The sequence below is a fragment of the Aquarana catesbeiana genome, linkage group LG13 (genome assembly GCF_042186555.1).
Source record: "Aquarana catesbeiana isolate 2022-GZ linkage group LG13, ASM4218655v1, whole genome shotgun sequence".
In the NCBI taxonomy this organism is placed as follows: Eukaryota; Metazoa; Chordata; class Amphibia; order Anura; family Ranidae; genus Aquarana; species Aquarana catesbeiana.
In genome coordinates this window covers 7,171,413-7,185,011 of record NC_133336.1, presented here as the reverse complement: position 1 = coordinate 7,185,011, position 13,599 = coordinate 7,171,413, and the positions used below count along the sequence as shown (strand labels likewise).

The following is a 13,599-nucleotide window of genomic DNA, read 5'->3' as shown; positions in this document are numbered from 1 at the left end:
TTCACTGTGGCCCTTTGTTAGTCTTTATCTGGCCCTTGGAACACTATTCCTCCCACTGACACCAATGATGGGGCACTATTCCTCCCACTGATACCAATGATGGGGCACTATCCCTCCCACTGACACCAATGATGTGGCACCATTCCTCCCACTAATACCAATGATGGGGCACCATTCCTCCCACTAATACCAATGATTGGGCACCATTCCTCCCACTGACACCAATGATGGGGCACTATTCCTCCCACTGACACCAATGATGGGGCACTATTCCTCTCACTGATACCAATGATGGGGCACTATTCCTCTCACTGATACTAACAATGGGGCACTATTCCTTCCACTGATACCAATGATGGGGCACTATTCCTCCCACTGATACCAATGATGGGGCACTATTCATTCCACTGATACCAACAATGGGGCACTATTCCTCCACCTACTGACCACAGGCTCTATGTAACTGATGCAATGTTTATTCTCACTGATGCCGGACCCGGGGTATTTTCTACCCTCACTGGGCACAGTCTGGCCCCCTAAAGTCTGAAGGACAGTAAACTGGCCCTATGAAAAGTTTGGAGACCCCGGGTTTAAATATTTGACAAACCATCCGGAGAATGTACGGCTTTTATTCATCAAGTTTTATTGAATCCACCGGAATGTTACATTGTGGCAGAAATGGGAACATTGTGGATTATTTCTCTGTAGGGTTGATGACCGTCCCCATGAAAAGAATGCTGTTGGTTTTTTTCTCAATGATGAAGAAAACAAATGGCCCATCAATGGATATCGATTGGGGGAGGGATAATACAGCGATCCCCACGGCGGTGGCTGCGGCGGCCACTGTCCCTTCTTCATCCACATTTATGACAGCCTGGTGTACGGCCTGAAATATAATAACAGACATGAGAAGATCAGCAAATAATCAGCAAACACAACCTGCTCATCTCTGACTCTATAAGATGATTGGTGTCGGGTCAGTACAAGAAAAGACCAAGAAACATTCTATATATACAATTATCTTTGTGGGTTTTTTCTAATCATTTTCGCCAGTTCCTTTGCTTACTGTTGGCTAGGGATGAGCTTCGAGTTCTAGTCGAACATCGCATGTTCGACCGTTTGTCGAAATGGGAACGATATGGGACGTTCGCGCCAAATTCTAATGGCGCGTCACGGCCCATAATTCACTGCGGCATCGCAGTGCACTGCTGGCTGATGATTGGCCAAGCATGCACTATGACCCGCATGCTTGGCCAATCACAGCGCCCTCTGTAGAGAGAGCTGTAATTGGCCAAAGCCAGGGTGGCTTTGGCCAATTATGGCTCAGGGGGTTTAGTACACGCCCCACACTATATAAGGCCGCCTGCACGTCGGCCCTGTGTAGTGTGTTCCAGTGTTGAGTGAGAGAGAGAGAGAGAGAGAGAGACAGTGTCATTTGATTTAAGTTAGCTAGAGTAGGCAGGCAAATCAATTAACTGCACTTACAGTGTATTGTGTATATATATGCATCCTAGGTGTTGTATGTATATATGTAGCAATAACTCTCGGTGGAGCTGCTGGTTTAAAGCGGGCTGTTACCGTCACCTTCGTTACCTCTATTTCACCAGAACCGGGTCTAGGGTCCGTTGAGTTTAATACCAGACAATGTAGGCACTGGACACTTGAGTATCTTTTCCAGCACTCTGCATGATCCTTCCATGACGGGTCCTCCCCTGGGATCTTCTCAGTTGTCCAGCTTCTTCCCGTAGGACAGACAGCTCAGGACCATTCCTCTGACGCTGTGGTAGGCCCCAGACAGGCTTCTGGGCTCACCCACACGCTGCAGCGACGTGGGCCTCCCGGTCGGAGGACCACGAGGTAGTACTCCCAACACATACCTGTCGGCCAGGAGGGCCAGCAGGTGGAACGAAAATGAACCCTAAAGCATGGCGTCCCTCCCATAAATACCCTCTCCCAGAATGCAACTCGGAGGACCACCTCCACAGAGTTATCTCCAGGACAGAGGAGCACTCATACGCTTCAGCGTGTTGCCTTTCCAACACCGGCCCATGGCAACAACGACACCCACAGGCACAGTATGAAACTACATGCAAGACAGCCAAACTGGAACAGAGGCAAATCTGACTATGTATGAAACAGATAACCCAATAAATTTACCTATAAGCTGTAGATTGAAAATATATATATATATATATATATAAATACTTTTTTCAGTTTAGCTAGATCCGTTCCTGTTATTCTCTTCCTACTGACAGGCAGGCAGGTGTTTTTACAGCATTTACAGCTACCTGAAGAAAATTGGTGGTGTTCTTCTGATCCTATTAGTACCGCAGGCAGCTACAGTATTTACAGTTAGTGTAGTGCGTCCTCTGCACAGTGTGCACCTAAAGCTACCTGAAGACAATTGCTGTTGTTCTGATCCTATTAATACCACAGGCAGGCAGCTGCAGTATTTACAGTTAGTGTACTGTGTCGGTTCCAGCAACCATCGCCAGCGTCTGTTTTACATGGTGCAGGAATACCTAGGGGCAAGATCTGACTTGGACACCTTTCCCACTGAAAATCCTCTGGGTTACTGGGTCTTGAGGATGGATCACTGGCCAGAGCTTGCACAGTATGCAATTGAGCTACTGGCCTGTCCTGCATCCAGCGTTCTTTCGGAACGCACATTCAGTGCTGCTGGAGGCTTTGTAACCGATCACAGGGTGCGTCTGTCCACCGACTCAGTCAATCGACTGACCTTCATAAAAAATGAATCAGTCTTGGATCACCACCAGCTACCAAGCACCTGATGCTGATGTAACCGAATAAATTTTTTTGAAATGTCAGATCCCTTCAAGACTGCCTATGCTAATGCTGAGTGACTATCCTGTTATGCTGAGTGATTATCCTCTTCCTCCTCAATGATCACGCTAATAGCTTGTAAGAACATTTTTGATTCTGGGCGCCGCCACCAGTGCCTAAGGCACAATTTTTCAGCCCCTGTTTATCAGGGGCGTGTAATTACAATTTTTGATGCAATATTTTGCAGGGGGGTTCGTTGCTGCGTTCAACTAGAGTATCTGTGAGGGGCTGCAGTGTTGTGGCACCAGCACCAGTGCCCAATGCCCAATGCCCAATTTTTCTGCCCCTGTTCAACAGGGACATGTAATTACAGTTCTTGATCTAATATTTCACAGCAGGGCCCATTCCTGCGCCCACCAAGAGTAACTGTGAGGACTTGCAGTGTTGTGGCAATACCAACACCTAAGGCCCCAATTTCTGCTGAGTATATAGTGCAGTCCCCTAATTTCAATCATCCAACTTACAAACGACTCCTACTTGCAAACGGAAGGAGACAACAGGAAGTGAGATGAAATCTACCCCTAGGAAGGGAATTTTCTCCTTTAAGAGTTAATATGGGAACAACATTTCTCCTCTCCACTGATGCTTTTTCACCAATCCTTGTTTAACAAAAAACCCCAAATTTTCAAGAAACATTTGTCACTGGGACAGAAAGTGAGGTGAAATCTTCTGAAGAGGAGCACAGACAGCAAAACAAATGTCACAGGGGTGATAACCCTTCCCTATGTTTTCCAAAAAGCTTAAAATAGATTTTTTGGCTGGAGCTACACTTTAAAAATGTACCCGTTCAAAATTACAAACAGATTCTACTTAACAACAAACCTACAGTCCCTGTCTTGTTTGCACCGCCTGTATACTGCTGTTCAGAGTATATAGGGCCTTGTGGCCCAACACCTTTCCTTTTTTTAATTTAGGTGCGGGGTTCCCCTTAATATCCATACAAGACCCAAAGGGCCTGGTAATGGACTGGGGGGTACCCATGCCGTTTGTCTCACTGTTTTTCATCCATATTGCCAGGACCCGACATTACATTAAACCCGCAAGCAGTTTTAAATGACTTTTATTCCTTTACAAATGTCATTTTGTGCAGGGACTGTTCTAAGCACGGAAACACGCGCCACTTTACAGGCATACTATAGACACCCCCCAGGTACGATATTTAAAGGAATATTTCACTTTTTTTTTTTACTTTAGGCATCATTAAAATCACTGCTCCCGAAAAAACTGCAGTTTTTAAAAGTTTTTTTTGCATTGATACATGTCCCCTGGGGTAGGACCCGGGTCCCCAAACCCTTTTTAGGACAATACCATGCAAATTAGCCTTTAAAATGAGCACTTTTGATTTTGAACGTTCGAGTCCCATAAACTTTAATGGGGTTCTAAAGTTTGCGCAAACTTTCGGTCCGTTCGCAAGTTCTGGTGCGAACCAAACCGGGGGGTGTTTGGCTCATCCCTACTGTTGGCTAGACCTGTGTTTCACAACCAGAGTGCCAAGGCACCCTAAAGTGCCATCTTGGTTTTTCCCGGATCAATGCCGTGACTTGCCATGGCATGGACAGGTCAGCCACCAGCACCATACAACAATAGTGCCAGGAGGCATGGCCCCATTTGTTGCTATGATAATGGCAGCGGGCTCACCTGCACCATGGCAATGCATGGCTCTGATCCAAGGCAGCTTGTCTGCAGCATTTATAGTGTTTGTTACCCCAACACTTCATATTCCTGATATGTGTCTGCTGTACCATGTACTTGTATGAGAAAGTCTCCTGTTCTCTTTGTATTGCTTCCTTTGTGTGAAATCCCTGGTGTTCCTGCCAGTCCCTCTGCTTTTCTAATAAATACTGACCACACAGGAGAGCACACCATGGTCAGTACTGGGAACTCAGCCTGCTCTCCTCCAATGATCAGACTTGTCCTGACACCCCCCACTGTACAGCCATTAACTGGGAAGCTCAGTATGCTGCTGCTTATCCTCCCCCAGCTCTTATGCAGCTGAGAACAGAGGGAATGTGATCACTATACACAAATATTTTGCCTTTCATTTCTATTTTAAACTGAATGGGATGTTTTACATGGTTCTGTTATCCTGACTGGGCGTCATATGATGTCCAGCAGGATAAGCTGCGATCGCGTGCCCCCGGGGGTGCGCAGCGCGGCGATTGCTGGTGTGGTGTGTCAGTCTGACACACTGCATCTCTGATCTAGGTAAAGAGTCTCTGACAGAGGTTCTTTAACATGTGATCATCTTTGTCCAATCGCAGCTGCTCACGGTGTAAATAGGAAAAGCCGTGTATCAGCTTTTCCTCCACACGCACTGACTGGCGCGAGTAGAGGAAAGCCAATCGGCTGCTCTCCTGATGGGGGGAGGAGTCTGTGTTGATTGTCAGTGCAGCCCCCCCAAAGGGATGCCCACCCAGGGCCACCAGAGATGCCCACCCATGACCACCAGGTAAGCCCACTAGAGCCCACAAAGGATGTCAATCAATGCCCATTAGGGATGGCACTCTGTGCCCATCGGTGATGCCTGTCAGTGCCTCCTGATGAGTGCTGCCTATCAGTGCCATCTATCAGGGCCGCCCATCAGAGTCCACCAGTGCCCATCAGTGCTGCCTATAAGTGCCCTTCAGTGCCACCTTTCAGTGCCACCTATGAGTGCCCATCAGTGCTGCATATAAGTGCCTATCAGTGCCTATCAGTGCTGCATATAAGTGCCTCTTTATCAGTGCCACCTCATGAGTGCCAATCAGTACTGCCTAATCAGTGCCCGTCAGAGAAGAAGAAAACATACTGATTTACAAAGTTTTGTAACAGAAACAAAGACATATTTTTGGTCTTTTTCTATTTGTAATGCAAAAAATAAAAACCCCCCAGAGGTGATCAAATACAACCAAAAGAAAGCTCTATTTGTGGGAACAAAATGATAAAAATGTCATATGGTGTACAGTGTAGCATAACCGCGCAATTGTCATTCAAAGTGTGACAGCGTTGAAAGCTGAAAATTGGACTGGGCAGGAAGGTGTATAAGTGCCGGTATTGAAATGGTTATACAGGGTCACATATATGCGGCCGCTCTGCGTTAAGGCCCCCCCGCCGAGAGGCTGAATAGATACGTACTGTCGGCGCCAAGAGGTTAATGCCGCGTACACACGGCCAGATTTTGCACCGTTCAAAACGCCGTCAACATTTCCAACAGAAAAATTAAGAACAGGCTCTCAATCTAAAGTTCGTTGGAAATGCCGACAGAAAAGTCCGATGGGGCGTACACATGGTCATGCACAACACACACAGGAGGAGAGCGGTGGTGATGGGGGGGAGGAACAGATCGGATGTGTCTTCTCTCTCATTCCGTGCGAGAGAGGAAGGCGGGGAAAGAGAACTACCAGGCGTTATATCGAGATATGGTGGCACTAATGAGCACTGATAGGCACCATTAATGGGCACTAATAGGCAGCATTAATGAGCACTGATAGGAGGCACTAATGGTAACTGATAGGCAGCATTAATGGGCACTGATAGGCAGCATTAATGGGCACTGATAGGAGGCACTAATGGGAATTGGTAGGCAGCATTAATGGGCACTAATAGGCAACATTAATGAGCACTGATAGGCAGCACTAATGGGCACTGATAGGAGGCACTAATGAGCACTTATAGGCAGCACTAATAGGCACCCATAGGAGGCACTAATAGGCACTGATAGACAGCATTAATGAGCACTGATAGGAGGCATTATTGGGGACTGATAGGAGGCAATAATGGGCATTGATAGGCAGCATTAATGGGCACTGATAAGCAGCATTAATAGGCACTGATATGCTGCACTGATAGGCTGCATTGATGGGCACTGATAGGTGGCACTGATGGGCATTGAGCAATGATAGGCAGCATTGATTGCCACTGATAGGCTGCACTCATAGGCTGCATTGGTGGGCACTGATAGGAGGCACTGATAGGCAGCATTGGTGAGCAATGATTGGTGGCACTGATAGGTGGCATTGATGAGCACTGATAGGTGGCACAGATAGGAGGCAATTATGGGCACTGATAGGTGGGATTAATGAGCACTGATAGGTAGCACTGATAGTCAGCATTGATGGGCACTGATATGCTACACTGATAGGCGGCACTGATGGGCACTGATAGGTGGCACTGATAGGAGGCACTAATGGGCACTGATAGTTGGGATTGATGAGCACTGATAAGTGGCACTGATAGGCAGCATTGATGGGCACTGATATTCTGCACTGATAGGCTGCATTGAAGAGCACTGCTAGGCAGCATTGATGGCCACTGATAGGCTGCACTGATGAGGAGGCACTGATAGGTGGTATTGATGAGCACTGATAGGTGGCATTGATGGGCACTGATAGGCTGCATTGATGGGCACTGATAGGTGGCACTGATAAGCTGCACTGGTAGGCAGCATTGATGAGCAATGATAGGTGGCACTGATAGGTGGCATTGAAGAGCATGTATGTTAGCCCAACATTGAAAGAACAATTATACGCTTTGAAGTGGTTTCTTGCAGCTGCAATGTTTAGCTAACATCTCTCTTTCTAACAAGACCTCTGGAGTGCATTCTATTCTTGATATATAAATTGTGTTTTATAGTTTGCCCCCCTTCTTTTGTCCCTGTACCCCCATATGCCCCCCCCCCCCCCAAATATGAAAGCTGCAGACGCCACTGTGTGGGACCCAGAAGGCGACGGGGGAAGGAAGGGCAAAAAAAACCCATAGAAGTGACATACCTCACCGCGGCCGGTGGGACAGAAGTCCAGAAGAAAATACAAGAAAAAGGTATGAAAAAAAAAAATCTAAAAACGAGAGGGGGGGGGGTTTCTTACATTTGCTAAGGAGGTATTTGCACCCACTTCCACGGGAGTCTATGCCTCTTCCCATCCCCACCACGCTGTCTGCTGGGACACATGGGTCACCCCCCAGGTACGAAATTTAAAGGGATATTACACTTTTATTGTTTCACTTTAAGCATTATTAAAATCACTGCTCCCGAAAAAACGGTCGTTTTTAAAACTTTTTTTTGCATTGATCCATGTCCCCTGGGGCAGGACACAGGTCCCCAAACACTTTTTATGACAATAACTTGCATATAAGCCTTTAAAAATGAGCACTTTTGATTTTTCATGTTCGTGTCCCATAGACTTAACGGTGTTCGCACAAATTTTTTTGCCTGTTTTGGTGCGAACCGAACAGGGGGGTGTTTGGCTCATCCCTAGTTAGTGATAGTTAAGTTATTATTAGTTAGTTATTATTTCAGATTTTCAAATTTTCGGGTTTTTGAATGTTCAAATATTCAAATTTACAAATATTCTGAAAAAATTTGTTAAACAGGTTTTTGTTAATTCGGATATTTCCAAATTAAAGAATTTTGACGAAATTCATTAAAAAAGGAATTCAGAACGAAACAAATTGGGCATGTCTAGAGGATAGTAGGTCAGAGGTGACATCATGTTTATGGGCCAAATATAAACTCAATAACAGGAATAATGAAGAGAATGGACTCTTACCGATCCCACTTTAAGCTTTAAATTGTGAGTGATTCCGGAGAAGTTTGCCTCATCGGTGAAAGGGGTTCTGATGCCAACTTTAGGTAACTCATCCTTCAGGTTTATTTTGGAAGTAATATTAAATTTGGGTACAGAAAGTTCAATGGTCCTGTGAAGTAAACAAACAAAACAAAAACAATGAAGCTTATGAGAACTGGAAAATGCTGATAGCTGCAACAATCATTGAGATTAAAAAAAAAGGACAACTTCAACCCCCTTCTCTATCCACCCCTACTGCAGATGAGACCCCCGTAGACCTGCTGATCCACCAAAACAATTGTAGAGCCATATATGACCCAGTGTCATGCCTTCAGCCTATAAGGAAAAAATAATATCTTCTGGACTTGCAGTACCAACAGTGTCCAATAGATGCCACTCTTAACAAAAGACTATTGATGGGCAGTGTTCTATGGTTAATACACATTTCCTGTTATATCACTAGGAACTAGCTCCACTTCCTATTACAACTCTTTCATCTTTTCCATTTGGACAGAATGCTTGGAGCCAGCTGAGCCTGCACCACATGTTTCAGAGGAAAATCCTGATTCTTCTATGTATTCTATCTATTCTTGATATGCTAAAGATTGTTTGCATGTATACCTTGTAGATATTTGTTTATGGGGCCCGCTACCCTGTCAGCGCAGTCACCTGCATATGGAAATACGTCTCTACACAGTCAAGCATTCCTGCAAGCAACATGCCACATAGCCAGGCATCCTCACTCAAGTCAAGGTCCCAAGTTTTCGGCTCCTCTAGATCTTCCTCCACAAGCAATGCACTCCCTATCGCATGTGCAAAAGCTGAAGCCGACAAGGCCCGAGCAGCCTTTGCTGAGCAAGAAATGCAGATTAAAAAGGAGAAAGTGAGGCTAAAGGCACAGTTAGAGACCGAGGAAGTAGCCCTAGAGAAACTCACTGTAGAGAAGGAAGAAGCAGCCGCCATAGTCGAAGCAGAGGCCTTAGAACTAGCTGTATACCCGAGAAATGAATGCAGCAGACGCAGCAATATTCTCGACCCAGAAGCTGAAACTCAAGATTCTCTACAACGAACTTCAGATTACATCAATCAACACTTTAAGCCTGACAAAGATGACATCAAAGAGACAAGCCAGAGACACTACACGATACCGCCGCAAGTCAGTGACAAGTCTCAAGCCTGCAAACAGGAGAAATCCATGCAAAGTGACACCTCCTACGAATGACTCCCTACACGTGAGATAACAGAGCCTTCTAATCATCCTCCAGAACCAACGTCCAAGTCAGAACGGTATGACAGAGGTTGGCTTGACACCCTCAAAAGGTATGACTACACACAGCTATCTCACCATGGCAACACACAGCAGGCTAACCAAGACGCCACTGACTTTGCAAGGTTCTTTGCACAACGGGAGTTAGTCACCAAAGGATTTGAAAAGTTTAATGACTGCCCTGAAAGCTACAGAGCCTGGCAGTCTTCCTTTCAAAATGCCATCAGAGACTTAGATTTGTCTTGCAGTGAAGAGATAGACCTCCTGATCAAATGGCTTGGAAATGAGTCTGCCGAGCACGCCAGGCAAATCAGGACAATAAATAAAAACCACCCAGACACTGGTCTTAAAACGATCTGGGATAGACTTGATGAGTGTTATGGTTCAGCAGAAACAGTAGAAAGCGCACTATTCAAAAGACTCGAATCACTTGATAACTTCCCCAAAATACCTAACAAAGCCTACCACAAACTTAGGGAGCTAAGTGACTTGCTAATGGAACTTCAAGTAGCTAAATCCGAGGGGGACTTACAAGGACTTACATTCCTTGACACAGCCAGAGGTGTCAACCCCATTGTACAAAAGTTACCCTATAACTTCCAAGAGCAGTGGATTACACATGGATCCCGATTTAAAAGACAGCATGATGTTCCATTCCCCCCTTTTTCTGTTTTTGTGGACTTTGTGTGTCATCAAGCTAAAACAAGGAACGATCCAAGTTTTGATTTTACATTGTCATGTGCTGCTCCTTCGGGACTTAACCCTGGCAAACCTCCAGTAACAGTACACAAAACTGACGTGACTCCTCCAGATTCTTTTTTACAGGTCTGCCAGCTTCTCTAACTCGGAGACAAAGGTCAAAGATCCTAGTAAGCAGTGTCCCTTGCATCGGAAGCCACATCCTCTCCTAAAATGCAGAACCTTCAGAGAGAAAACCCTGCAGGACCGCAAGGCCTTCCTCAAGAAGAACCACATCTGCTACAGGTGCTGCTCTTCAACATCTTACCTCGCCAAGGACTTTAAGGTCAGTTTAAAATGCACAGAACGTGACAGCTCAGATCACAACACAGGTTTACATCCTGGGTCAGCTACATGGACTTTACAACACACTCTCAGCACTAGTAAGCATGGCGGGGAGGAAGAGCACACCATTACAACTACACCAGAGATCACTTCACAATGTACAGAGGTCTGCAAAGGAGTCATAGGTGGTAGGTCCTGTTCCAAAATCTGCCTAGTCAGAGTCTACCTAACAGGCCAAAAAGACAAAGCTTTTAAGCTTTACGCAAGTCTAGATGACCAAAGTAACAAGTCATTAGCCAGCTCAACCTTCTTTGACATCTTTGGCATTAAAGGCCCCAGCATCCCCTACTCCTTAAAAACTTGTGCAGGAATAGTGGAGACGGCAGGGAGGAGAGCATCCATCTACCAAGTTGAGCATTGACGGACAATTATGCTTGTCTTTGCCAACTCTTATCAAATGCAACCAGATCCCTGACCATAGATCTGAAATTCCTACACCAGATGTGGCTGCTCATCACCCACATTTGAAACGCATAGCGCATCTGATACCAAAACTTGACCCTCAGGCTATCCTACTCTCTGGGAGAGATATCTTATGAGTCCACTAATCAAGAGCTCAAATTAATGGTCCCAACAACGCTCCTTATGCTCAGAGGTTAGACCTTGGATTGGTCATCATCAGAGATGTCTGTCTAGGAAGTGTGCACAAACCTAACTCCGTTAGCAGCATGCTCACAAATACCCTACAGAATGGCTGTCTCTCTCTTTTCCAGCCATGCTACAACAATTTCCTTGTTAAGGAATCAGCCTACACCACCCACTTGTCTTGTCCCTTCACAAGCCCCACTAGTGACAACTTTGCCTGTGACAGCGACCGAGACCATTTAGGGTGCACAGTCTTTCAAAGAACTAAAGATGACAATCGTGTGGCAATGTCTATTGCCGACAAACTCTTCTTAGAAATAATTTTTTGCGGACCCCCGGCGTGTGGGCATCATTTGATCACATTACCGGTTGTATGTGAGTAAATCCTGGCATCGCCAATTATTTCATATACCTATCCCTCTACTCTCCCTATATGGGTGAATACACCAGATAAAATGGATCTTATATACTTTTTTATAGAACTTGGATGTCTCCTAGCTCCTGACGAGTGGAGATGAGTCCACAAAACGCGTCGAGCCCACCTTGAGGCATCCAACACTTCATGACCATCTTTTATTGGCTCTTATGAGAACACTCTACATGACCTGTCTGCCATGAGGGATTATGTTGTATTACCTTATTTGTTTATGCCAGGTTTTTGCATATATTTATTTGCTCTATTTTTATACATTGCCTATGCTACGTTGTTTGTTGTTATTGCTGATCATTGGTTCACCAATAAACATATTCATGTTTGAACCTGTGTGAATCTGATTGGTTCCACCATTTCCTCCCCCTTCATTTTTATGTTGCCAGGGATGGGGGCGTGAACCTTCCCTCACGTCCCATTTAAAGTCCCATTTCTTTTTTCCCCCCTTATTTGTTCTTAGAAATAATGGAGCAAGGACTAGTCAAAGATAGCAAAAACAGCTGGGTCGCACCTCTTCCCTTCAGACCACAGAGACAACGCTTACCCAATAACAGAGAACAAGTGCTACAACATTTCGCTTCCCTTAGACGTGATTTACAAAGAAAGCCAGAGATGAGAGAACATTTCTTTTCTTTCATGAGGAAGATCTTTGAGAACGGTCACGCCGAGATAGCTCCCACACTTAAAGACTCTGAAGAGTGTTGGTACCTCCCTATATTCGGAGTGTACCATCCTAAAAAGCCAGGTCAAATCAGTGTAGTGCCAAATTCAAGGGTGTCTCCTTGAACGATGTCCTCTTGACAGGCCAGACCTCAACAACAAACTCCTGGGAGTGCTTTTACGCTTCCGCAAAGATTCTTTTGCCTTCATAGCTGACATCCAACAGATGTTCCATTGCTTCCTGGTCAGAGAGGAAGACAGAAACTTCCTAAGTTTCCTTTGGTTCAGAGACAATGACCCTTCCAAAAACATCTCAGAGTGTCGCATGAGGGTACACATCTTTGGCAATAGCCCTTCACCTGCAGTCGCTATCTACGGATTCAGACATTCCGCCCAAGAAGGTGAACTTGAGTATGGCTCAGATACAAAGCAATAAAAACTTGTTTGAACTTGTTTGACTGTTTGAAATCCTTACCTTCCAGTGAGTCTGCAATCTGTCTTCTTAAGAGAGCACAGGAAATGCTCGCTTGTTCTAATCTCAGGCTTCACAAGACTGCTTCCAACAGCAAAGAGGTAATGGAAGCTTTCCCTGATCAAGACCATTCTAATGATCTAAGGGACTTAGATCTAGGTACAGACTCTTTACTTGTACAGCACAGTCTAGGTCTACTTTGGGACTTGAAATTTGATTCCTTTACCTTCCAAATAAATGGAGAAGAAAAGCCCTTCACTCGCAGAGGTGTATTGTCCACAATAAATAGCCTATATGATCCATTAGGATTTGAGGCACCTGTTACAATTCATGGTAAAGCCCTACTTAGAGACTTGATTCGTGAAACATCCGACTGGAATGCCCCACTAACCCCTGATAAGAGGAACTCTTGGGTAGAGTGGAGGAACTCTCTATCGGTCTTATCTGATCTCCATGTTTCACGCCCATATGCTCCCATACCCTCTACAAAGACACAGAGCCAAAACCTTTGCATATTCTGCGATGCTTCTATCAAGGCAATAGCTGCTGTGGCCTACTTAAGAACTGTTGACACTACAGCACGATGCCATGTAGAATTCATCATGGGCAAGGCAAAGCTAGCTCCACACCCTGAGCACACTGTACCTAGGCTGGAACTTTGTGCTGCAGTACTAGCTGTTGAACTAGCAGAACTAATAACCTCAGAGATGAACAT

At 45.4% G+C, this 13,599-nt stretch overlaps 1 protein-coding gene across 2 annotated transcripts in view; it reads right to left on the bottom strand.

Moving 5' to 3' along the window:
- Positions 1-626: 626 nt before the first annotated feature.
- The window catches only part of LOC141117444 (serine protease inhibitor A6-like), a 31,870-nt gene continuing 18,897 nt past the window's right edge, over positions 627-13,599 (bottom strand). For both annotated transcript variants that reach the window (XM_073610307.1, XM_073610306.1), the window contains exons 4-5: positions 8,370-8,517; positions 627-886 (exon numbers count right to left, since the gene is read on the bottom strand). In XM_073610307.1, coding sequence (XP_073466408.1) covers positions 695-886; positions 8,370-8,517 — 340 coding nt within the window. In that variant the 3' untranslated portion in view covers positions 627-694. The remainder of the gene's footprint in view (positions 887-8,369; positions 8,518-13,599) is intronic.